Source organism: Cricetulus griseus, chromosome X (genome assembly GCF_003668045.3).
Source record: "Cricetulus griseus strain 17A/GY chromosome X, alternate assembly CriGri-PICRH-1.0, whole genome shotgun sequence".
Classification (NCBI taxonomy): domain Eukaryota; kingdom Metazoa; phylum Chordata; class Mammalia; order Rodentia; family Cricetidae; genus Cricetulus; species Cricetulus griseus.
The window spans coordinates 38,400,051-38,426,959 of NC_048604.1; the positions used below are offsets into that span (position 1 = coordinate 38,400,051).

At 40.8% G+C, this 26,909-nt stretch overlaps 1 protein-coding gene across 1 annotated transcript in view; it reads left to right on the plus strand.

The window, feature by feature from the left end:
- Window positions 1-20,197, plus strand: part of LOC100755503 (retinal guanylyl cyclase 2) — an 84,154-nt gene extending 63,957 nt beyond the window's left edge. Inside the window, exons 11-18 of the mRNA XM_027433564.1 lie at window positions 180-328; window positions 2,408-2,571; window positions 3,329-3,521; window positions 7,959-8,133; window positions 10,996-11,094; window positions 14,073-14,167; window positions 19,925-20,013; window positions 20,110-20,197. Of these exons, the coding sequence (XP_027289365.1) occupies window positions 180-328; window positions 2,408-2,571; window positions 3,329-3,521; window positions 7,959-8,133; window positions 10,996-11,094; window positions 14,073-14,167; window positions 19,925-20,013; window positions 20,110-20,197 (1,052 nt within the window). The remainder of the gene's footprint in view (window positions 1-179; window positions 329-2,407; window positions 2,572-3,328; window positions 3,522-7,958; window positions 8,134-10,995; window positions 11,095-14,072; window positions 14,168-19,924; window positions 20,014-20,109) is intronic.
- The last annotated feature ends 6,712 nt before the right edge of the window (window positions 20,198-26,909 follow it).

The window sequence follows — 26,909 nt, forward strand, 5'->3', positions numbered from 1 at the left end:
CTCCAAAGGCCTTTTCTGACATGTAGTCAACATTAAAGCTATCTGAGGGGATGTTAAAGAAAACGTCCCTCCATGTTTCCTCCTGACAAATCTCTTTCTTGGTTGACATTCAGCTCTCTGCTGAATCCTAAATGCTTTTCTCTTGATTCACAAACTTTTGTCTTTTTGTGCCTTGTCAGAAATCATAGACAGACTTCAAAAGCCTCCCCCTGTATATAGACCTGTGGTCTCTCCTGAGTATGCCCCTCCAGAGTGTCTCCAGCTGATGAAGCAGTGCTGGGCCGAGGCTGCAGAACAACGACCAACTTTTGATGAAATATTTAACCAGGTAAATCTATTAATATTATCATTGTCCGGTAGTTTGCCTCCCTGAGGCTAAACTCATTGAGTCCTTATATTGTTGAAGGGGCTCCTTACAAAGTGAAAGGACATTCTTCTTTAAAAATCAGCCCAGGACTGGTTTTGAGGTCCCTAAGCTTGGAATAGCACCAGCACATCCTCTATGAGCCCAAGGGTTGGTTCTGATGCTCTTCTGTACATGAATGTCTTTTTCTGAGCCTCTAGTCATTTGAAAGGATTAGTATCAGAATTGCTGGAAGACATGTGGCACATGTGGTACTTCTCAATACAGCTGTTTGTTTAAAAATTTCTAGGGAACTCTGTCGAGTACAGTATTTAGGTAATACCAGGTTGTTTATGTAGGGTTGGAAAAATGTCTTGTTTGAAAGGGTGTTCATGCAGAACACAAAAGTAGGTTTCTTAGGTTTCCTGAGAGCTACTGGAGGAAATGGGTGTATGGAAAGTGATAACCCCTCTCCCTAAGATATTACATTTCTATAGGTGATACTTTTCCTAGAGTCAGGCTAGGAAGAGGGTGGAAGAAAAGACTGAGTTCCTCTGTTGGCACGTGCAGTCTAAGCTTTGTTGACTTGCATGATACAGAAATTGTGGGTGCTCTCCGTGAGTGCTGTGTCGGCTCTGGAGGAGAGGCTTTTGAACCTGGCTAGAGTCCAGCCTGAGCTGCTTTATGACTGGCAGGTATCTGAGGCGGAAAAGAGAAAGACTTGGACTGAAAGCCTGAGAGGGCCCTGCTTTTGAAGTCATCCGTGTCCTCCAGCTAACAATACTTCCATTAGCCTGGCTGGAGTTCTTGAGGACACTCAAACAGGTGTTCAATGGTATGGAAAAAGCAAAGGACCATAAAGGTCACATTTCTAAAAACTTACTGTGAGGCAGGAGGAAAAACCATTTGTCCTTGTGTTGATGCTAAAGATGTTATTTCAGAAGGCAGGAGAGAAGTTACTGATAGATAGGAGGAGTGCCCATCATGTGACTTTCAAACAAAACATTACTGAGGCTACCCTCACTGAAATGCTTTACTGGAAGTTTAGTCTGTCCAATGACAAGAGTAGCCTTTTCACTTCCTGTATCTACTGCAACTTAAATGCAAAGAAATGAATGAGCTTCTCTAGAAGTGATGCCTCAGGGGTAGCTCAGAGGATTTGAACTGGCTGCTTAGGATCTTAGTGAACATATAGATGTGGACAGATTTCAGAAGGAGCCTCCTGTTGTTCACTTTGGGGTAAGGAGTGCTATATACAGAGCATGTGTGGCCATGCTGTATTAAATTCGTTGGGCAGAACCTTCAAAATCCACACAGCAAAGCCACTACCAATCTTTTCTGGATATGAACATGAGGACTGTAACAGCACGGAGTGGGCTACCCACTCATGATTGGAATGCTTATGTTAGTAAGCTCTTGGCAGATGGATGAAGTCCAAAGAGGGTTTATTGAACATTCATATCCAGCAGCTACCTCTTAGGAATCAGGGAACACTAGGGGCCCAAACTAGCCAAATTTCTACATGACCCTGACCGATATGAAAGGCAGGTACTAGATGGAACCATTTAGTACTGGATTACATGTTAAGAAGTAAAGGGAAATTTTACCATGTTATAGTTTGAGCACTATGTAATCAAGAAAGTCTTTGACAACACTTTATCATTTGAGGATAAGGGTGATTTTGTTGGTTGATAGCGTGAATGTTAAAACACTAATTCCTGCCCTCTTTCTCCCTCCTATGTTTCTTACAACTGACATGGGCTCTAGACCAAACCCCATTTCCTTGAAAATGACTACTATTGTTATAGCATGTCAGAACTGGAGGACCTTTCTCTGAACCTCTGTGCTCATACTGGAAAGAACCAGAAGAATGGGGGAATGCTTTGGGGCTAGAAAAGCTCTCTGAGTTGAACAGGGCGACAATGAGACCTTTCTTATTTCTATCTGGGCTCATGTCTCCTGATGTGACACTTCAGAGGAAAAGATTTGTGATGAGTCCTGCTCCATCATCACTGAGTTTGGGGCTCAAGCAGTCATAGGCTCTTCTTTCTCTTTTACTTTCAGTTTAAAACTTTCAATAAAGGGAAAAAGACTAATATTATTGATTCTATGCTTCGGATGTTGGAGCAGTATTCTAGCAACTTGGAAGATTTGATCCGGGAACGGACTGAAGAACTGGAAATTGAAAAACAGAAAACGGAAAAGCTTCTAACACAGATGCTGCCACCGTATGTGTGAATACCCAAGGAGTGTGAATCATTATAACAGTGTGTTCCATTTCAAAAAAGAAGAAAAAAGTTACCCATCAACTAACTGTTCCCTCCCCCATATCCTTCACCCTCTCTATCTCCAGTGGTTTTGACTCACACCTGCAAATCAAAGTAGAATTGGAAAGCAAGGAACCGGAACATACATCCTAATTCCCTACTTCCTATGAAGAATAATGATCATTTCATTATGCTTTGGGGGCTTGGTTTTTCTGTATGTCACTTCATGACAGGCCACTTTAACAACAAAACAAGCAAACAAACAACAAACAAAAACAAATGACAGGAGCTCTTTGAGCTCCTATAGGAAAGAAGCATGCCTGTGTTTTCAGGGACTTTCTCCCTTATCTGTTGCTAGAATTTCCATTTTCTCCCATCCCAAGTAACATGGTCTTCAAGGAGATCATTGCTAAAACTAGTCTTGTGAACATTCCTCCAAAGAGAGAGGGTGAAGTAGAAGCCCTGGGAGTTGAAGAAACTCCATGGAGGCAGAGACCAGATCTGTCTTTCCATTGTTATATTTCAGCACCTGTCCAGTGCCCAATACATTGGTTGTACACAATAAGTAGTTGTTGAACAAGTGAGTTCATTAATGCTTTACCGAAGTGAAACTCTTTCTCATCATTTACCCGACAGTAACTTTTAGAGAAGTTGTCTTTAGTGTGTGGCACATAAGGAGGCTGATCTCTTCTTGGTAATAGCTATGTCTGCTTTTCAGATCAGTTGCTGAATCCCTCAAAAAGGGCTGCACAGTTGAACCTGAGGGATTTGACTTGGTCACCTTGTACTTCAGTGACATTGTGGGCTTCACCACCATCTCAGCCATGAGTGAGCCCATTGAAGTAGTGGATCTTCTGAATGACCTGTATACACTTTTTGATGCCATCATTGGTAGTCATGATGTCTACAAGGTATGTAATTGGCAGAATAATGCTTTCTAGCATGAAACTTTTTTACGTGAGATTTATGTGTATTTCAAAATTGAAGGATTCAATTTTACAGAATGTCGTCTGGTAGGAATGAAAGTTAAGAGCACATCACTCCATTGGTATTCTGTTGGGGATGAAGGCCAAGTAGAACAAGTCTCCAACAAGGAATAGATTGCTAGAAAGATTAATTTTGAGATGTTTTCTAGAATTAAGAAAGAAGTTAATTTGGGGAGACCTATTTTAGTTCATTGAATGCATCTTCACAATGTAGAAAGTATTGTGCTGGGTAATGAAAAGATATGGAAATACTGATGCTTTTCTCACAGTTGATGGCTTCTGCAGAGTGCATCTAGGTAAAGTTTATGTTTATATAATACATGCTATGAAAATTTGATCTTCTCCTTAGGTATTGTTTTTTTTATACAAGAAGGAACATAACATTACACCAGAGTACTCTTACAAATGCAACTTTTGGGGGTTGATACAGGCTAACCCAAAGTTAGTATTTAAGATTTGAGGAAGTATTAACTTACCATTTCCCATCATTCTATCTTAGTTCTACTTTTTTTCTAAAATATCAAAGATTTCCAAGTATGAGGAGACAACAGATAACTCCTTTCACACCTGTTGGCTTCCTCACTATTATTCTATTTACATGGTATGTTGTCTTTAGGTAGAAATAGGCAGAAAATGACTAAAAGTCTCATAGTTCTGTAGAGACATTTCTATGTTGCTTGTGACATGGACACTTGTCGTATTGGAGGGTAAAGATGTTTCAGGTAACCCAAAGTTTAGATAACTCATGTTTCAGGAACCATGGAAGAGCTGGAGAATGAGTAGCTTCATTTGTTGGATCCTTCACGGTAGCCTCAAATGGTCCAGCTCTCAAATCACAACCAGGCAGTGTATTTATCTCAGATTAGACACCCAGAGACCTTTAAGGGCTAAACTATGCCATCTAAATAGGGTTCAGAAATAGACATCATACCTGTCAATCAGCAGGAGCTGCAAACCAATCAAGAAATGCACATGGAAATCACTGTGAAGGAAAAAAATCTATGGAATCAGACTACCTGTCTTAACTTGTTGAACTCAAGAAGCCTGAAAAGAAAAAAAAAACAAATCACTGAAAGTTAATTCAGTTGAAACTAAAATCAAAGATGATTCAGCATGGGCAGTAACACAGCCACTAGTTTAATCAATCCAGCTGATTCTGCTCAGACAATCATTGGGGTCCTGGGGATGAGGCCATTAGCTATTTTGGTACTTCTTGCTGCAATACGGAGTTAGTGGTTTGTTTTTAAGATGGAACAAGGCTGTCTGAATCAAAAAATGGAACCTAAAATTTCAAGCCTGTTTATTAAAAACAACACAGTGCAAAGGAAATAAAAATTGAACCATCAGTGAGTCACCAAACCTGTGTGTATTTTCATTTTCCTTACCTATAAAATTGGAATCACCTCCCCTGGAACTTGATAATCTAAAATGGATGTGAGAAGTCTACTGCAGAAGTTTTGTGATTTGTTTTTACTTTCTCTTCTTCCATTGCTCTATTTCGACCAGATCCTTTTCTATGCTTTTGCTTCCCTTGAAATGTCCTTTGACCGATGCATCCCATAATTCCTCATAGCCATCTGCACCCGAGAACTCACCCATGCCTGGCTTTGTGTTCTCCTAATGTCCTCATCTATATCACTGTGGTTTCAGGGGTAACAACTTATCAAAGCTAAATGGTCAACTACCATGCTCTGATAATGACCAGCCACTGCACCCAAATACATTTGCAATGAAACTCTTCTTCTGTTAAGTCTGTCATGACTATTTGACAGCATAAATCTTCACTCTAAATCATACCAATGCTGGGAGACTGAAGGGAAGTGCAATGAAGTTAAAGTCCCATGGGGGCAAATGTCCATTATTATTAGTTATTTAGAAAGTCATTATGTAAGCCCTGTTGCTGAATCCTATACTTCATTTTATGGCACTGAATAATAACCATAGTCTTTAGATGGCTTCAAGACATACTTTTTGTTGTTGTTGATGATGATGATGATGATAGTGGTAGTGTTAGCTTACATTTAATATATGTTAACACCCACCTGCTCAGTTTATTTGGTTTTGTTTTGTTTTTTTATTTAATTTTTACAAAATTATAATTTCACATGTCAATCCCTTCTCCCTCTCCTCACTCCCCAACCCCACCAGCCCCCTCCCTCCTCCCCCCTCTGCTCCCCATGGAAGGTAGGACCCTCCACAGGGGCTTCCCAAATTCCACATCATCATCCTGGGCCAGACCTAGGCCCTCCCCCATGTGTCCAGGCTGAGAGAGAGCATCCCTTCACGTGGGATGGGCTCTCAAAGTCCCTTCTTACAGGGAAAAATACTGATCCACTACCAGAGGCCCCATAGGGTGCTGAGGCCTCCTAATTGACATCCACTTTCAGGGGTCTGGATCAGTCCCATGCTGGTCTCCCAGACAGCAGTCTGGGGTGCAAGTGCTCCCCCTTGTTCAGGTCAGCTGTTTCTGTGGGATTCACCAGCCTGGTCCCGACCCCCTTGATCTTCATTCCTCCCTCTCTGCAGCTGGGTTCCAAAGTTCAGTTCAGTGTATAGCTGTGGGTGTCTGCCTCTGTTTCCACCAGCCACTGGATGAGGGCTCTAGGATGTCATATAAAGTAGTCATCAGTCTCATTATAGGGGAAGGGCATTTAGGGTAGCCTCTCCACCATTGCCTAGATTGTCAGTTGGTGTTATCCTTGTAGATCTCTGGAAATCTCCCTAGTGCCAGATCTCTCCTCGGACCCATAATGGCTCCCTCTGTTATGGTATCTCTCATCCTGCTCTCCTCTATTCTTCCCCCACTCAACATTTCTGCTCCTCCATTTCCTCCTCTCCCCTCCTGTTCTCCTCACATTATGCTAGCTCCCTCTCCCCTAGCCTCATGCTCCCAATTAGCTTAGGAGATCCTGGCCCTTCCCATTCCCCGGGGACCATGCATTTTTCTCTTAGAGTCCTTCTTGTTTCCTAGTTCCTTTGGTGAAGAGGATTGTAGGCTGGTAATCCTTTGCTCTATGTCTAAAATTCATATATGAGTGAGTACATACCATGTTGGTCTTTTTGCAGCTGGGTTACCTCACTCAGGATGGTTTCTTCTAGTTCCATCCATTTGTCTGCAAATTTCAAGATTCTAGCTTTTTTTCTGCTGAGTAGTACTCCATTGTGTAAATGTACCACATTTTCTCTATCCATTCTTCAGTTGGGGGGCATCTAGGTTGCTTCCAGGTTCTGGCTATTACAAGCAATGCTGCTATGAACATGGTTGAACATATGTCCTTGTTGTATGAACATCACCTGCTCAGTTTTAAGTGTTTTGATGCACATTATTATTTAGTCCTAAAAATCCTATGAGATAGGCATTAACATTATCTAGTTTTAAAGATGGGGACAGTGGGTGGAACAAAGAGGAATTGCCCGTTGATTGTAAGTGATGAGTCTGAGATTCTATCCAGGGCAGTATGTCTCCAGAATGCCGTTGATTTTTAGCTGTAATCAAACACTTAGTAAGCCATCCTGTCTGGCACTTTCATAGAGGTCCTTCCAGTTTGCTTGGGACTTGAATTTTCCTGAAAAACTTTCACATATGAGTTATCTAAAAGATTGAGCACACACTGTGGGGAAGATGGGAAGCAGACTTGTCTTTATTTCCAAGTGTCCAGCTTTGGTTCTTTTTTTTTTTTTAAATATTAATCTCTGGTTCTTGCCGAATAGTCAAAGGCCAGAAGTATTGCCCCTCAAGGACATAGCAATAGGAGAGAAGGAGGTGATTGGTGGGAAAAGACCTAGTTCTCATGCCCAAAAGGTTTGTGACATTGATTGCCATATTAGCATGACAAATCAGGAGCCTACTCTTTTTGTCCTTCTTTCCCTTTCCATATACTTCCCCAAGGCTGCCTATTTATCTAAAATTAACTAGAGTAAGACTTTCTCTTTGACAGTATCTTGGGTACATTTTCCCCAAGTAATTTGCCAGGAACATCTTAGGGATGTCCCACTTTCCCTTCATATAGAAATTTCTTGCAGCTTGGTATTTTCCTAGAGTCATGCAGTAGACTTAGAAGCTATACTTACTTCGGAACCTCTGGTTGTGAGGACTGTGCATCAGTATTTTAATAAATATCCTTAAACTATTCCGTTGTACAAAAATAGTCCCGTGAATTATGGACAGCCCCACCCTACCTTCCTCACTTTACATATTTGGCCTCCATCATGCTCCTGAAACCCCGTGTGTGTGTGTGTGTGTGTGTGTGTGTGTGTGTGTGTGTGTGTGTGTGAGCATGTGCATGTGCACATGTGCACACATGCATGTGGGGTAATACGAAGAGATTACATGTTGATTAATCTTATTTTTATAATTCCCAGGTAGAGACCATTGGGGATGCCTACATGGTGGCCTCAGGCCTCCCAAAGAGGAATGGCAGTAGGCATGCTGCTGAGATTGCCAACATGTCCCTGGATATCTTGAGCTCTGTGGGCACCTTTAAGATGCGACACATGCCAGAAGTGCCAGTCCGAATTCGAATAGGCCTGCACTCAGGTAATGGAAGCTAGTGAAAGAAAGAGAAACCATTTCCATGTGCCTCATAGAGGACTTAGAACAGGAAGAAGAATATGTAAATGTCCTCTGATTCTGGACAGCTGGATTACCCTGGTATCCAGCAATGCTTCATCTCTTTCTGCCTGGACAGTTTCCCTTCTTTCCCCCACCTATACCACTGCAGTGGGTAGCAACCCCTGTCCGACAGCCTACCCTTCTCATTTTATGCCACCTTGTCTACATTTACAATGCTACAAGGTTGCCAAGTGTTTGTGATGTTTAGGATAATGCGATCAGTTAATCAAAAGCATTTTCCTCCTGGACTCTTCCCCTTTCAAATAAATGACTTCAAGCCCCTCCCTCCAATATTTTTTTTCCACTTAACTACTACATGTATGCTGGTGACTGTAGACAATTTATTTATCTATTTTATAAACACCTTTTTAGAACTTAAAATGTAGTTACATCACTTCCCTTTAACACTATAGCTACAGGACAATCTTTTCCCTTAAGCTTCACCTATGTGTGTCAGGCTTCCTGATGACATTTCCACCTGAGTGTTTCACTTTGTCCTCAGATTCAAAATGTCCAAAAATGAATTATTTTCTTCCCATACAAATGTCCTTCTCTCCCGAGTTTTTAATTTCATTTAGTGTCTCTGTCAATGACCTGATTATCATCTTAGAAGTCATCCTGGGTTCCTCTCTCCCTCTGACCTTCAATATTCAACCAACTACTAGTTGTTTTCTTTTATTGTGCATGTGTTTATGCTACAGTGCTTGTAGCATACAGTGAAAGTCAGAGGACGATTTACAGTACTTGGTTCTTTCCTTCTACCATGTTGGTTTTGGAACAAAAACTCAGATTGTCAAGCTTGGTGGTGAGTGCTTTTATCTTTTCAGCCATCTCACCAGCCCCAACTGCTAGTTTTTCAACTTTTTGACCTTTTAAATATTTCTCGAGACTGTCTGTGTCTTTTGGACAATCACTACTCAAGTCCAGGCCACCAGCATCTCCTTCCTGGATCAATCATTGTGATATCATTTTGCTTCCATGCTTGCCTCTCTCTATTCATCCCTCCCCAAACCATCAGCATACTGCATGTTGTCTTGTCTGTACTTCCATTAGACTTTAAGCTCTTTGGCAGCAGGAGCCATACATATTTTATTCATATTTTTTTGCATTGAATTTAGCAGCGGCTCACTCTTTCTCTAAAGGAAATCCCTCTGCTCTCATTTGTGCTCCAGTGTCATGGCTGCAACTCCCTAAGCATACCTCAGTTTGGGTGGTTCCTAATTATTTCCAATAGAACATATTTAAAATTTCAAACTGTCTTTTCCAATGAATGAGCACAGTCTTAGAGCCCCATGCCAATTTAGTCATGGTTATCTATCAGGCAGCCAACAAGTCTGTTGGTTCTCTTTTCATAATGTCTGTATTTAGGTCCTCACTTTGGCTGCCTACTTTCCACTATCATCTCATTTCCAATGCCCTATGTTTGATTTTACCACACCAGATGCTTAACATCGTTTCTATAGGGTTATCCACTGCCCCTTCAATGAATTCAATACACTGTCCAGAGGAGAAAAAAAGACCAAGAATATTCTTCTTATAATATTTGCTCAAGATTCTCTAGTGGGCTAAGGACTATTTTGTACAATTCAGTTAACCCAAAATATTTATAATCTCTCCCCAGATGCCTGAGCTGGTAGAATGCTCTCTCTATGAACTTCCCAAAAGTCTGTGTATGCTGAAACCCCAGACACCTTTGAGTTGTCTCTTTTCCCTGTAACTGAATCCCACTCACCTTCCAAGAGTCTGGAAAACCTTTGCCCACAGGAACCTTCTTCCTTGTAACTCCTCATTTTCTAAACTACTCCAGTTCTTCTGTCTATACAGTTTGCTTGGCCTCAGCCACATTGCTTGCTTTTCTCCTACTTGGTAGTCTCTTCTCTTCATTTAGATGTGAATATCTGGTATAATTTAGACCATATATTATTTCTTTGTGAGTCCCATATAGTGCCTTCCATGGTACCCAAGTAGATGCTACTGAAAAAGAAAGAGTGAATTAAAATAAAAAAATACAGTTTTAGTTCTGGTTTGCTCTTATTTACAGCAGAAAGAACCTTTGGAAAAAAACAATGTGTTTAACTCAGGAAACAGCAAAAATATAATGCTGAAAATTTAAATATAGAAAAAGCAAAAATCAGAAAGGTAAGGATGGGAGGCTTTCAATAGACTGTTGAGCTAATTTTTCCTTCTGCCTGCTGAAGTGTTTTTTTTCCTCCAGTTATCTTGAACATGTAACACTGCCATAATAGTGTAAGAACAAAAATTCCTGCAAGGACAAATGGGAAATAATTTTAGATTATCTCTACACACTGTTTTCCCACACTACTAGCACAGATAATGGAAAGTCAGATCTACTTGCTTACACATTTTTGGATTGTCTGAGCAATAATTCTCTTTGTAGACACAGTTGGGATATAGACTTCCAACCCTAAGGCACAAGAAACAGTCACATTTTCCCCTTGCAACAAACCACTTTGAATTCTTGATCAGGCTTTTCTGGTTTGATTTTGATGTTTATTTGTTGTTGACAGATACTAGCATTTTGAGTAGAACTGTTGCTAGAATAAAGATATAAATCAGAAAGGTGGTCATTTCTGTAGCGTGGTAAATTTGTTTTCTTGTAGATCAGAGTTCATTATTCAACCATCAGTCTTCCTTTAGATTTCTAGATCCATTTGATGGCAACTTTGGTTCTTCTACAAAACCACCCCTGCCCTGCTTGCATGTCTCTGCTAGTAGCACTGAGTACACACCTGTTGACTCCAGCCCTACTCTCCTGCTGTTCAATAGGGCCTGTTGTTGCTGGAGTGGTGGGCCTCACCATGCCCAGATACTGCTTGTTTGGAGACACTGTGAACACAGCTTCTCGAATGGAATCAACAGGGCTACGTGAGTATCTGTAGATTGATGTGGTGGGGCCATCTTATGATTGGGAAAGTGATTCTTTAAGGGGGGAAGGAAATGGGGTACTCAGTGTTTTATTGTTTTAAAGAAAAGGGAAAGATAATTCAAGATGGTTAAGACTTATCACACATTTCTCTAGTCTCTAATAGCAAACCAGTAGGGGGTGATGTTGGACTGAACATGCCCCCATCTTGTTCCAGAAATAAAGCCGTAGCTAAGTGACATTGAAGCAGCCAGTCAATTTGATCAAAACAACTTAAAAAGTCTTTTGGGCAAAAGAAAGAAATTGGGCCAGCCTGGTAGGTGTGAAGGAGTCATGTAGAGAAAAGAACTAGGTAAGAGACTGACATTTTCAGTTCTCAACTAGTTTGTGAAGGCACCTGAGCCAGCTGCCTCCCAGCTGGCTGCTGCTGGCTGCTGCTCCAGTCCAATTTTTCAACTAGTTAGGACCTCAGGAGTTCCTGGCTTTATCAAATAAGCCTGTAAAACTTAGCTAGTTGTAATCCTTCAATCTAAGGAGCTTGGAATTCCAAAATAATTAATTCCAACTTACCTGCATGTAAAACCTTTACTTCCTTCAAAATGGCCATAGTAACAAAGATTCTACTTCTTCCTTTCTTTGCTAATAAGACTGTGCAAATGATTCTGCCATTGTTTGTTGTGGACAAGATGTTTTATCAATCCTTTCTTGGTTACTCATTGCCTCTACTGAGGTAGGGTCAGCACCACCATTGCCTTTTTGTTTATATCCTGGTTAAGTAAAGCAAATGCTATTAGAAGGAAAACATACAGAACAGCATTAAACCCTACATTCAGTTTTCATTTAAGTGAAAGAAACAAATCATTTAAACCTTCAATAGCCCTGGCCCTGGCAACAACTAGCTAGGCCAGACAAGCTCTTCCTCAACTTCAGTAACATACTTAAATGAGCCCCTGATGATTTGGTGGCCTGTAGCACAGCAGGTGCCCTGTGTGACCCTACTCTGCATCACTCCTGTACCGGTTTGTACAATGGGTCCAGTCTTAGCTTATCTAGTGGTGCAGCCATGATTAAGAGACAGCATAGAACTTAGAAAGCTTTAGCAAAATAAATTTCCTGGCATCTGAGAAAGTCTTTAAAACCCCAAAGATACGGCAGAAGCCATGGAAATATTCATCCAAGAACCACCATGTGAATATAACTTTGCATATGACTTTGCACTTGAAGTGCAACCCAAGATGGAGTAACTGCAATGCAGATTTGGCACAATGCGTAGGACTGATGTAAGCTCATAGAAGGCTGAAGTCATATTCTGGTATGCACTAGGGAAGACTCTACACATTTCACTTTGGAAATAGAGAGCTGAGAGCAAAAATTGAATTCTGAGATTTAGGTAGCATCTTGTCTAGTCGTCAGGCACGAAGCGAAAATGGATGCACCGAATCATCCCCAATGAGGGTTTAGTAATCCCGGGGTTTGCAAGGAAGGCATTGTGTGGGATACAAAGAAGCATGCTCAGGTGACCTCTGTGCTCCTGAACCGGGTTACTGTGCTTTTCTAAAGTCTATGAACCGAATATGGCAGTAACCCTGCCACTGAGTATAGGTCTGAGAAGAGATAGCTCCCTACCTCATGTTTGATGTGACACTAGGGCGTGTAACAAGCTTCTTAATAAAAAATCAATTTCATCAATATCTCCTTCACATCCAGTTAAATAGACTGGGATTCTTGAATGGGAGTGATTAGGGACTTAAGAGTGGTCCTCCTTATCACATAGTTACACAGTGGTTAGAATTAATGGCCTTTTGAGCTATATGCCCCCCCCCAAGCAGACTTCCTGAAGATCAGATGCTAGTGTGATGGCACCTAATGGAATGAATACATTTGTCAGGGATGTGGCTTTTAGGAACAGGATAACTTTTTCTGAGCAGAGGTTTTTGGATGAATGTGACTCACTGAGAAAGACAAACAATGGTACTGAGCTATTAAGAAAAGGAAAGTCACTATGAATATACATGATAAAAATGTCTGTTCTTTTCAGCCAGGCCTTCCTAGTCAGGTCGTAAGCAGTCTCTAGATGGATAGCTTCTATGAGTACATATGAGAGCAGATCTTGGACTTTTACTTAAGACTCAGTCTCAGCAAGGTGTCAGGTCATGTAGTAACAGTTGTCAGGAAGCTCAGGGAACTTGTCTCAGGGGACAAGTAGTTGGTCTTTAGTATAAAGAATTACAATTGGATCCTAGATCTAGTTCCCCAATGTAAAGCTCCTGTCGCATGTTGGAATCCAAGACTAGAAAAGAATATATTTACATTTACATCTGGAAGCACTCACTGCCCATGGAGGGTTAGTAATGTCTGATGCCCACAAAATATTGATTGACAGAAGTCTTGGGCTATTTCTCATTGATATTTTAAATATGATAGTACTAAGAGATGGCTGTTAATTGTACCCATTTTGGAAAAGACATCTTTTAATCTAAAGGAGGATTGTACAGGTCTGGATAATTTAGCCTTAATAACAGCTGGTGTAACAAGCTGCTAAAGTTACACTTCCCTTGGAGGAAGTTAAAATGTAGCTGAGAGCACAATGGTGCTTCCTGTTTCTCCAGTCTCAACCTTTGAGTTAAATTGACTCCTTGCTGTTGCATGACCTTTCATCTGAGACAGTGTTTTGGAGGCTGACAGATGCTATTGCTAATGCCCTCTTTGGGCCTGATGAGGTCATCACTCCTCCTTTTACTCAAGTAGGGCTAAAGTGTTATCTATCTATCTATCTATCTATCTATCTATCTATCTATCTATCTATCTATCTATCTCTTTATCTGTATCTATCTATGATCTATCTACCTATCATGTCTATCTCTGGACTTTTCTGAGAGCATTGTATACTCTAAAGTGGGGACATTCATTACATTGTTAATGTCTCATTGATTTTGCCAATGAGAAAGGAGGCAAAGTGATGCTTCCCCTTTTTTTTCAGCATACCGAATTCATGTCAGCCTCAGCACGGTAACAATTCTTCAAACTCTGAGTGAAGGCTATGAAGTAGAGCTTCGTGGAAGAACAGAGCTCAAGGTATAATGACCTTTTGTTTGGGGGAACCAAACCATTTGGACACACCTGCGTCTCAAGAGGTCACGGTCTGTTGCAAAAGCTCACTCGGAGCTGTCTGAGACATGGAGCTGCAAGTTGGGCAGATTCTCGAGTTCAATTTAAGGTTTTCTTGTACTTCATCTTTTTTTTTGTTTTTTTTTTGAAATAGTAACCTTAAACAGGGTGTGAGAGAATTGAAAATTCTGTTTTTTTCAGACTGCAAGTTCTATCTTCCTGTTTAAAAGAACTGTCCAGAATTTGGTTTACTAATGAGTCATACCATTATTTTGATTGTCTAATTTCTATTTTATTTACTCTTTGGCACTGCGGTATATAGCCACGGCATTGCTGAATTCAGATTTTCTTTTAGCCCACCCAGTGTCTACCCCTTCAGACTTAGTCACACCATCGGCCCGTTATATAGACAGGTGTTTCTCCAAGGCCAGGGGGCACTGGGAGGATGGAGATGGGGAGAGTCTGTTTCTATGAAAGACAAACATTTAAGAACATTTTTCCTGTCTGTTGAGGCTATTATTTGAATGGGAATTTGGCATTAAGACACTCCAATCTCTCTTGAAATTTCCACTGGATTTTCCTCCTCTCTTTCTAGTCTTGTGGCACTAAGTGTAGGAGACTCCAGGAATCTGATCTGGTACTCTAACTTGCTAGTTTTCAGAAAAAGAATCAAGACCTAGACAGGTGAAACATTTTGACAGGGTCATAGTCATTTTCCTGCAGAATCAGGCCACATCTCAATAAGCCTAATTTGCTTCCATGACACCACGGTGTGTCAAAATGATTTTTAAGTGATTATTCATGAGTAAAAGCAAAAGATGGGCAGTAAGAGTGTTGCATTTGTTTCTGTCATTGGCATGGTTTCCCTGAATGGTGGTGGTGATTTCTGTGTAATTTGGCTTTAAGAGTTAGAGATTTCAAGGCCTAACTCTGGTTGATCATCTCTTTCTCTATCCATGGTTGTTCAGCTCTTCCAATAGATCTTTAATATCTTCTGGAAGGTAGGATGACTCACTTACAAGGGGACAGAGCCTTTTCATCACTTCTGCAGAGAACTCACATGATGGGGTAGGGTTATTACTTGGGCACAAATCGGATCGCTCAAGGCTTTTGTGATTCTCCTGTACATTCTGTCATTTCCCAGCAGCGAGGGACAAAGGCTGAAGCACTTTCCTCATATTGCTGGGTACAGACATTTCACCTAAAAGGACTGAAGAGCTCTTACTTTTGAAACCGAAAAGGAGAAAAATTGGCCCTAGTCCTGTTTTTTCCTTCTGCCCTACAGATTGCAGACAGGAACAGTTGCATCTTTAGCAGTTTCAAGTACACAGATGAGAAATGAGGCTTAACTTCCAAACAGCCTTTTGCAACCCAAATATGCATTCCCTTATCCCAGGGAATTTTGGAAGGTGTTATAGCATGTACAAGGAAGGTCCGTTTTTAAAATGCCTTTCTGAGCCTTGGTTTTATGGTGGCAAGGAGCCTCACAAGGAAGAGACATTAAGAGTGTGGAGTTGAGAGTAAAGAGGAAAAAGCACTAACTGAGGAAAGGAAGGAATATTGAAAGGAAAGAAGAGGAGACACAAAGAGAAGGGGGAATATAAGAAAGGCTTTTTTGTTTGTTTGTTCTGCCTCCTTCCCACAAGAGGCAGAAATTACACATTGTACAGAAGGAGTTGGGCAAAGGAGGTTTCTACTGCATTGGAGACAGGTAATGTATGCCTAATCTGACATATCACATAGCTATTACATTTCAGAATGTCTTAATTCAAGATTTTCACTCTTCATCCACTCTTCTGCTGCAAGCAAAAGTTGCCTGGTACTTGGGAGCAGAAGAAGCACATGTGCTGACCAGCCAGCTGTGATTTCCAAGATGATGGCTCCAAACATGGTTTCCTTTCAGCTGACTGATGCTTGAAATCCCTCCAGTAAAGCCTCTTTTCTTGAGCTCCACCTTTGGATCCAGAAGCCAATGTTCTTCCTTTACTCATTTCCTTCACTGACGTGATTTTTTTCTATGTGATTTCCCTTAGTGGAATCCAAGCAGTGGCTTTGATTGGGCAAGAGAATAGAATGTCATAATTACATCGGGGACTCATAGTGATTGGGTGGGTATAAAAATGAGGAAGCTGAGGTAGGTTGGGAAAGGAAACATTTAGAGATGACAAGTTTGGTGGATCAGAAGAGCCACTTCCACTTCCCCTTCCTGCTGCAGTATGGCAACAAGTTTACCAATTCCTACCAAGCCAGTTCTATTTTTTCCCTCAATAGTTCTCTCCTTGTGGCTTTATAAAACTCTAGGCCATTTTTGTTTGTCCTCCTTCCCTCATCTGAATTTACTTAGGTCAATGTTCTCACAACAAATTTGGAGCTTGTTGCTGAAATTTTGTATATATTGTAGCAAATCAGTTCCATTTCTTAGAGATTTTTTTATAGGAACTTGCATTCTGAAAAGACTTCCCTAAACTATTGTTCTCAGCAAATGTATGTTTTCATTGCTAGAGGTGGGTGCTTTCAGACTTTGTCTCTAATTTCTGGATGTAAGTAGTATTTGGCACTCTGTTATATAAATAATAGCACTGTTTTGCAATGTTTCATCTCCAGTTTCTTTTACTTCTTCTCTGAACACATAATGTGCGCGCATGCACGCACGCACGCACGCACGCACGCAGACGCAGATGAACTATGAAATGAGGATTTATAAAGGTCTGTTCTCTAATTATTGCATGTCGTCAGGCAAGCTACTCCATCTCTGTGTTTCTGTTTATCTACATAGTGGTGTGCTCTTACCTAAGATTACCAGGAAGCTCATTCGTCTCACAACCTTTAAGATCCTAAGAATTGTCTTTTGGCCTCTACATATACTCTGTGACTCCAATATTTTGGATAAACCATGTAGTGTGGAGGGAAAAGGCATTGGCAATTTGCAGTCTGGTATACTTGAGTTCAAGTCTGTTATGCTTGCTTATTAATGAGCCATTTAATGTCATGGACCTCAGTGATCCAATGGGTAGAATGAGACTGATAATAAAAACACCTTCAAGAACTTCTGTAAAGAATAAATAAGACAGGAGATGTCAAAGCATCTTAAAAGTGTCAAGCCAAGCAAGATGCTATTATTTGACATGCATGCGGTGGTGGTGGTGGGGTGGAAATTCTCTGGGACTTCCTAGGGATTGATAATGGGAGCATTTGCTTCTGGCTTTGGTTGTTGCCCTACTTGTTTTCCCTCTTTCTCTGTCTTCACAATAGTGGAAACTGGTATTTAAACAGGGAACCAGGATTCCAAGAATCTGCTTGGATGAGCTCCAAAACATCAGGGAACCCCTGGAGCTCCTTTGCATATGCTTTGATTTGGAACCTTGCCTGAGCCTATAACGCTGTCATCTTCTTTTGCAAGCATTAGTTTGGGGATTCCAAAGTGTCCCGGGACCCACCCAAATCTCTTCATAATCTTGGCATTCACAAAGTTTATCTGGAAATTAACGTGCTGTCCTAGTGGCCTGTAGATCTCAAGAGAGACAGTTAAATATGGCGAAGGGCTGTATTCTCGAGTTTGAGTTTTAACAGTATGAACGTTATAAGAATTCTAAGTACTTGAAAGTTAGGAATTGCAGTTAATGGAACTGTCTGATCATTTACTAAGCAACTGTTCTGTAAGACATTTCACTGATTACAGTGACGAAAAGGGAAGTAGACAAATAGTGCCTAATGTTTTAGAAAAGGTGGCCTGGTAGTTGTTTTTTGTTAACCATTCTGTGAGATGCTTAAGGAGAGAACCATTTTTTTTAATTAAAAACTGTGGTATAGGGAGGATATAGCAAATAAAAGAATAAGTGATATAGTATATTCTGGTCTTTATTTTTCCTCTCCAGAAAACAGAGTAGCACTAAACAGTCCTACTATGTGAAAGTGAGTTAGTTACCTGGTTGTCAGTTAATGAAAGTTGGACTTTGTAGTATTCTTTTTCTACTTGTCTCACAGAGGGTTTGTTTGAACCAAATATTTGCAAACTACTTGGAGACTCGTTAATTATATATGCTAATTTGTATATGGCTATTGTCATCATTATATATTTTTATTTTAAAATTATTTCTCATTTTATATACCAACCACAGTTCCCCCTCCCTCCCCTTCTTCCCATGTCCCATCTTTCCCCTTCCTCCCATCCACTCTTCAGACAGGGTAAAACCTTCCTTGGGGAGTCAATAAAGTCTGGCATACCAAGTGAAGGAAGGACCAAATCCCTCCCCCCTGTATCATGGCTGAGAATGGTATCCCACCATAGGGAATGGGTTCCAAAAAGCCAGTTCATGCACCTGGTATAGGTCCTGGTGCCACTGAAGCCCCCCAATAGATCAAGTCACATAACTGTCACCCACATTCAGAGTGTCTAGTTTGGTCCTATGTAGATTTTCCAGCTGTCAGTCCATAGTCTGTGAGCTCCCACTAGCTCAGCTCAGCGGTCTCTGTGGTTTTCCCCATCACGGTCTTGAACTCCCTTGTTCATATGATTCCTCCTCCCTCCTCCCTCCCATCAACTGAACTGCAAGAGCTCAGCCCAGTGCTTGGCTGTGGGTTATTTCATCTGCTTCCATCAGTTACTGGATGTAGGTTCTATGATGACATTTATGATAATCGCCAATCTGATTACAGAAGAAGGCCCGTTCAGACACCCTCTCCACTATTGCTAGGAGTATTAGCTGGGGTCATCCTTATGGATTCCTGAAAATTATTGTCATTATTGTTAAGGATGGAATATATGTGTATTTCTGTCTAAATAAACACTTTGTGGAGGAAATGAGAAAACAGGCAAAAGATAATTGAAAGGTGGAGAAACAAGCACACGAGGAGAAAGGATAGCAGGAGGTGATTCAGGGTCATCAGAGAGATAGTCTGGTGGTGACTGGCATGAATTTATGATCTTTCTCTTCTAAGGCCTGTGGATTTTTTCTTTCGATCAGGGTCTCACTATGTAGCCTTGGCTGTCCTGGAACTCACTCCATATATCAAGCTGGCCTCAAACTCAGAGATCTGCCTGCCTCTGCCTCCCAAGTGCTGGGATTAAAGGCATGTGCTGCCACTGCCTGTCAACCTGTGATTCTTGACAGTCAGGCAATTTGCCTATAAGTGGGGGTGCCCTTGGGGTCTTACTCTAAACAGAGGAATCCCTTATCAGAAAGAAATTATGCTGCAGAAATATAGACTTCTCACAGCAACCAAGACACCCTGGGCTTGAAAGCAAAATTGGAAATGACATTTACATTATCTTCTGGGTTTTTATACAAGTTGTTGGATCGTAGAGCACAGGGGAATGTAGACTCTGCATGTATGCACTCTAGAAGGAAAAGACAGTGGCTTGCTTAATGCCAAAAGATTGGGGCCAAAATAATAAACAGTACCTTCAGTTGACCATCCAGATGTGTGATTGCTTTGAAGTAAAAGGTCCACATGTTGCTCAAGATGGGGCTGCTAGTGGTGAGTACACTGAATGTCTGAATGACAACTCAGCTTAATATGGTATTCACTTTGAATCTGGAGCTTGTCTTGCCTCAGGTACATATGGTGAGGAAGCCATATAGAAAAATAGGTACAAGGAATGTTGACACTGGGAGAATGGTGACTATTTCTCAGCTGAAATGAATGCTTGTACCCTACTTACCTAAAGATGTTTTTAGAAAAATCGGCTCTTATGTGGTTAAGATTTTCTGTATTTTCAATAAGGGCAAAGGAACAGAGGAGACCTTCTGGCTCATTGGAAAAAAAGGTTTCACCAAACCTCTCCCTGTACCTCCTCCAGTGGGCAAAGATGGGTAAGTGGATTTCAGACTTAATCATGTAATAAGTTTTCCTATGCCCCAATCTGGCATACTCACTTTATACCTATTTTGGTGTCTCCTGACCTGCAGGCAAGTGGGCCATGGCTTGCAACCAGCAGAGATTGCAGCATTCCAAAGAAAAAAAGCAGAAAGGCAGTTGGTACGAAACAAGCCGTAAGGTAATGAAGTGGGAAAACAGGGCACAAAAGCTTGCCAGATTTCCCAAGCTGGGGCTCCTTTTGGCATGTGTGCCAGTCCTAGACCTTATTCTTTTGGCAGAAGGCAGTGTAACTGGTGAACTTCCAAGCTCCACTGAGTTGGGCAAAAAACCTTATCGTGGGGAGGTCTGCTGCAGAGTGAATTATACTTGAGGGCTATTGCCTGCCATGGCCTTAGAGCCCTTTGTCTTCTACATTGCTCACATGGCTAAATGCTAACAACTATGGCCTTTTTAAACAGTTACCAAGCGGGTGCACCTGACTCTTGTTGTTGAGCACCTGAACCATATGGTTAGTCACTGCAGGCCTGCAGAGATTTACATCTATCTAGGCAATACAGAAATATCCTTGGTTTCATGGGATACATTGCTATGTTGAAGGGGACACTTATGTCACTTCCTCTGGAGGTACTGTTTGATCTTTTCCATGAGTGGAATCGATAAGCAAATAAGATTATCTATCCTTTGGCTTGGACTCAGGATAAGTCTCATTCCCCTTTCCCTGCTAAGGTGAGTTGGCTTTGTAGGAACACCAGCAAAATAATTATGACCACATAATTATATCTGAGGGGCCTACTGCTTTCTTATATTCCTTTCAGTGTCTTTTGTTTTATTGTTTCTGTGTATGTGTTTATGTGCATGTGTACAGGTACAAATGCACACATATGTATGTGGAGGCCAGCTGTTGATGGCTGATGTTGGCTGTCTTCATCACTTGTTCTTCACTTTCTATTTTGTGACAGGGTTTCTCACTGAGCCTGGAGCTTGACAATTCAGCTAGATTTGCTGGCCAGCAAGCACCAGGCATTTCCTGCCTCTGCTTTCCCCCAGTTGTAATTACTGGTGCATACCACTGCACTTGGCTTCTTACAGGAGCCCTAGAGACCTGAACTCATATCTTCCTGCTTGAATGGAAAGCACTTTACTGACTGAGCCACTGCCTCCACTCTGTCCTTTCTGTATTTTGACTTCTTATTCTCTCTTCCATGGAAAGAAACATTGGCGTTAAAGTCCATTTCCCTCTCTGCGTATCTTTAGGAATTCTCAAAAGTCTACAGATAGCAGAAGATCCTAAGAAAAACAGTAGAGTACCTCTGTACACTCTTGTTCTCTTGTTTTCTAGCATGGTTCAGAATAGTCACAATTCTAGCAAAATCTACAAGAGGCAACCACATAACACCTATTCTCATGCTAGCTTCTGGACTTCGTCAACTGTCTGTGAGTGTTTCTGTCATAAGAAAGCCACACTGTATCTTCATTTTTGCAACAATCACAAGTACTATGCTCTAGTCAAAATGTTCTCTTTCACAAGCAGCTGCTCTTGGCCTTTCAGTACCACCTCCTGGTTCGCTGCCACCTGTGGTCTGGCTTTGTTCTTTCCTGCTGACCAACATAAGCAGATAAGCAGCTGGGACACACAGTCATCCAACCCCTGAAACATTCTTTCCTATGCGTAGGGAAACAAGGTACCACCAGTCACAGATTCCATCTCTCCCACCCTCTCTTACTTTTTCTCTGACCCCCAATCCTTCCGCCTTGCCCCCCCTCACTGAAGGAAGGAGTTTTGAAGCTCCTGAAAGCCCCCCCCCCATAAGAGTGGTGCAGACATAGAAGGAATTGTAGAAGAACCCATCTATTCCTAAAAATCTGTTGGATTTTGCTGCAGAATATAGTATAGTTGATTTGCCATCATTGATGTGTGCGTGGTGATGCTGTTTTGGCCTTAGATGTAGCTTAGGTTGTATACAAAACTTACTCATCTGAACCCTTGGCAGCTAGCTAGGACTGTGGCTATATGACACATTGGAACCATTGGCCCGAGAGGGGGTTCAACTTCTGATCCTGGCTTCATTTGTATTTGTGCTTTAATTATAACATTAATTGACCATTCTGACCTTAGTGGCCTGTGGAAACCACCAAGTCTCTAGAAAGAGCAGTATCCTTGGCAAATTTCAGAAAGTTTAACCTAAAGCCAAGAATTCCCATTTATTTCTCATTAAATGCCCTGTATTAATGCCAACCAAATAGGCCACTTACTCCACGTTTGCAAATTTCTGTGAATTTACAGGCATATTCTTACTGAAATAGACCATACAAAAGACCCATAATATCTATGAATGTTCTGACCTGCTGCCAACATCATTGGCACTATTGAGGGAAAACAAACTTTTACCAAGCTCTGTGTGATTAGTCAGACACATAAGAAAGAGAGATGTTATGAAAGAGGGCACAGCTTTGACGGATTGGTTACAGGGCTGCCTGATTGGCAGGGCCACATTGTTGATCCAGTACCTTTTATCTTGTATCCCTAAATACTCCTGACTTTCCCAAACCTGCTTTTTCACTTCACCTCCTTACAGTTCCTAAGTTTCACTAACTGTGGTGAGTTTCAGACTGAAAAGCTACTTCTTTTACTCATTGATGTGTCTTTTGCAGAGTAAAAAGCAATTAATCGCTTTTTTCATAATGAAGATGAATTGAACTCTATGTTTAGGAGGATCTGGCAGTTTCATTTTGATAGGGACAGGGAGAATTATGGAATTTGGCAGTTTTGATGAATGGAGTCACAGAGGCAGGTATGGGAGAACAAGAGTACAATGGATCCTTGGGAGATGGGCTAAATGTCTATGAAGATGGGAAAATCAGTTTACATTCCACCTTTTTACAACCTTTTCCTTGAGGGTAATTTAGACGTAAAGAGTGAGAGAAAGTCTTCCTAGCCTTCTGCTTTCAGAAGAGTTAGATACATGTGGGTTCCACCAGCCTTTTCGGGATATGGAGGAAAGCATTTCATATTTCACGTAGTCAAATTATTCATTAACAAATAAAAACTTTCTGTGTATTTGTTTTCCTCTCTTGTCCAATATTTGTGAAAAGTAAATCCTGTATTCATGCAAGCTGACAGATGCAGTGATGTTTATTCGTTTGAGGATTCAGGAAAGTTTAGCAATTTACATCTCATTTATAGGATAGAGGTTGTATGTGGTTGGAATCAGTCATGTTGAAAGCCCCTGGAAGGTGCTAGATAAAGAAAGTGTTCTGACTGTTTTCTCTTTCTCCTACCTAGATGGAACAAACTCCGGTATTTGACCGTCCTCTTGAGAAAGCGACAGAGAAGCTCATGCCAGACCAAGACATTGTTCTGCCAGAGCAAGATGTTAGTGAATGATTCTTTCTCAGTGGTTGCCGATCTCCAGGGATAAGTCAAGGCCAAACTCAGTGTATGGGTTTTCCTGGGAAGGAACTTTGCCCATAAGTTTTGTTCATTACCCAGGTATCAACAACACCAAATCAAACAAAAGCAAAACAGAAAACTCAAAACTATTTGGGTGAAAACTGAAGTGTATGTGAACACCAAGAAAGGGTAGAGAAGCATATCTAAGTTTAATCATTCCAAAGCAGCAGGGTCGACTTAGATGAAGATAAGAAGGTCTCTATTTTCACAAAAGTGGGAGCTCCTTTGTTTTCTTTTTAATTTCATTTGAATGTCAAGAGAGTTTTTTTTTAATCAGCGTAATTTATAACTCTGATGCTATGAGATTAGATCCAGGGGAAGGGATCCTCCAGCAGATATACAGCTTATTCCTATTCCTCATTGACCTTAATTGACTGGAATGCTTAAGAGAATGGGCGGGGGAGGGGGAGGAAAAGAGCCTGGCTTACTGTGCTCTTTGGATAACTGAAGACTAAGAAGAAATTTCTCTTCTTATTGCGTATTGTTCAAAATCTTTCCCAAATTATTATTGCCTCTTTTCTCATCTAAGTAAAGAGAATAGAGACAATGCAATTGAGTTGTCTTTGGTAAGTGAGAATCTTCCTGGGCCTCAGGGACATACACTGAACATGACAGTATACATGTAAGAGACACTTTCAGGATAAAAGACACAGAAGTCATAGAAGCAAGTGAGCAATTTCATTTAAGTTTTGTGCTTCCCTTCCCTTGTGACTACTCTGTCTTCAGTCCCTTATCCATGTGGCTAAAAGTGATCCTTTTCAATATTTGTTTTTACTTATATTTTCAGTTTTCTAGGTTGTATTTCTCAAGAGGTTGTTGGCAGTGGCTTGCCATTGTCACATGGACTAAAGCAGCAAGGCTTAAGACACAGGCATGTTTAAAGTGGTTAAGCAAGCTTTTCTTCCCCTTTATTATGAAAATAATCTTTTTATTAAAACCTAACCCAAACATGTAAGCCAGTAAAGAAGTTAATTCTTTTGGAACAGCCCATTTAAAAAGAAGAAATGCCTAAGATATAATTTGATACCTTTCTCACTAATTTTTCCATAATCAACTTACCTGGAATCTGAGTTTGGAGTCAAAAGCCAGCCCTAGAAGTTCTTTTTCCTTCAGTGCTGAAGCAAAGTGCCCTCGTTTGTTATCTCTCACAGCCTCAGGTGGTTTACTTACTCTGCCAACATTTTAGGAGGATGCAGGAAGACTGATGTTGGTTTCACTTTCTTGAGATGAGTTTCTTATTCCTTTTCTGGATGTTCTAGAGAAGAAGGAGACGTAAAATTTTCATAATCTACTTGTGTCAAGGACTTGGTCAAAGACTATCCTTCAAATTTTACTTCTAGATTGAGAGATGATTCCAAGCAGTGTTCCTCTTTCAGAAGAGACAGCAAAGCTCTCTGCTATGGAAATGGAGGGGTCACCGGGGCAAGGGATAGGGATTAGTGCTGAGGTACAGCACTTTATGGATTAGGATCATCCCAGACATTCTCCAGTTTTGGGCTTCCCCATGTGTAAGCCTTCAAAATGATTACCATCAAGCTCAATGGTTCTCAACCTGTGAGTATTGACCCAATGGGGTGTTGAGTAGATAATTACATTATGATTCATAATAATAGCAAAATAAATATTATGAAGTAACAATGAAAATTTTATGGTGGGGGGGTCACCACAACATGAGGAACTGTCTTTTTTTTTTTTTTTTTTTTTTTTTTTTTGGTTTTCGAGACAGGGTTTCTCTGTGTAGCTTTGGAGCCTTTCCTGGCACTCTCTCTGGAGACCAGGCTGGCCTCGAACTCACAGAGATCTGCCTGCCTCTGCCTCCCTAGTGCTGGGATTAAAGGCGTGCGCCACCACGCCAGGCTGAGGAACTGTCTTAAAGGGTCACGGCATTGGGACTGAGAACCACTGGTCTATCCCAAATCTTTCATTGGGCAACAACACCTAATGAGAGTTCTCCCTTGCTGTTTGCCTGATGCTATCCTCTACTTCCTCTCTTGCCCTTTAGCTGGTACCTTTTCTAGCCAGTATTCTTTATGATCACGCCATCTTTTCCTTGATTGAATCATGGTTGAGTTCCTATGTAATGCTGTTTCATTCATTCTTGGTTTCTTTTTCGTGAATGCCTTCACCATTAATAGCTTTCTTCTATTTGCCTTGGTATTTATTATTTAAGCAGAAGGGACACATTCCCCACTCTTGCTTGATTGCTTTAGCTAGGTACAGTCTGATTCCTATCTACAACAGATTATCAGTGTGTTGCTTGCTAACACAGTGACTAGATCTGGTGGGGATCCAAATGATGTTTTCAAAGCAGTGTTTTCTAAGTGGCTTGCATTTCCTGTATGACATAAAATATTTAGAAAACTAAGGATTCTCCAGTAGAGATTTAAATTAGTTTCATATTAACCATTATATCTTCTTGTTTTCTTGTATTTTGTCTCTTTTCTCAGAATGGATTACTGCAAAAGGAAAGCAAAATGCAAATGAAGTGCAAGTTCAGTTTTATTTATTTGAAGATTTATTGTACATCCTAAGGATGACTTACTGAAATGGTCATCCACGGGGGATTGTTTAGCTTTTTTTCTTTTAACTTTTTCTCTATAGAGCTCAATAGTAATATGTATTAATTGTAGAAAATGTAGAAAACACAGAAAACAAGGGAAGTTAGAATTGCTCAAAATCACTTTATATCATTTATTCTATTTTGTGACTCTTGTTTGGGTTGGCTTAATAGATTATGACATGTTATAATATCTTCTATTCAGCCTAAGTCAGCTGATTCTCAAGCTAAACACTTTTGATTTTATTTTCTTGCCAGCAATGTTTCTAATATTTCTGTGGTAGGAGTTGAATCTTGTAGATTGTGGGAAGACTTGAGTGATCCATTTCTTTCTCTCACTTGGCATAGCAAAGTAGAAGGAGATAACAGATGACTACCTACCTCCTCCAAGGTCTGTAACTTGTTTTACTACATAAAGTTACTCTATCAAGATGTGTTGGTCTAAGGACTTCCAAGGTTGCCTTGTCTTAGACTTACTATTGTGCAAACAACTTGATTAGCAAGAATCTTGTCTCATCACATCCTTGTCATCCGTGCAAATGAAATCATCTTGCAAGGAATAGGAAGTGACAAATAGCCAAGCAGTACTACTTTATATAATAGGTGGTCACATCTATGTGATAATCAACAATAGAATGTAGTTTAGACGCTCAGTCAAATCAAGTCAATAATAATTAGCTGAAAGACCACAGTGGTTCAACCACTTACTTTAACCCTTTCTTCAGGCAAACATGGGTGATCTAATCAAGAACATTTTCCATCTGGTTGGTTGTACAATTCATTAAAATAATGGCTTTCTGGGGTGAATGCAGCTTAGTTGGTAGGAGTGCTGACCTAGCATGCACATAGCCCTATCTATGTCTAACCCCCAGTACTCCACA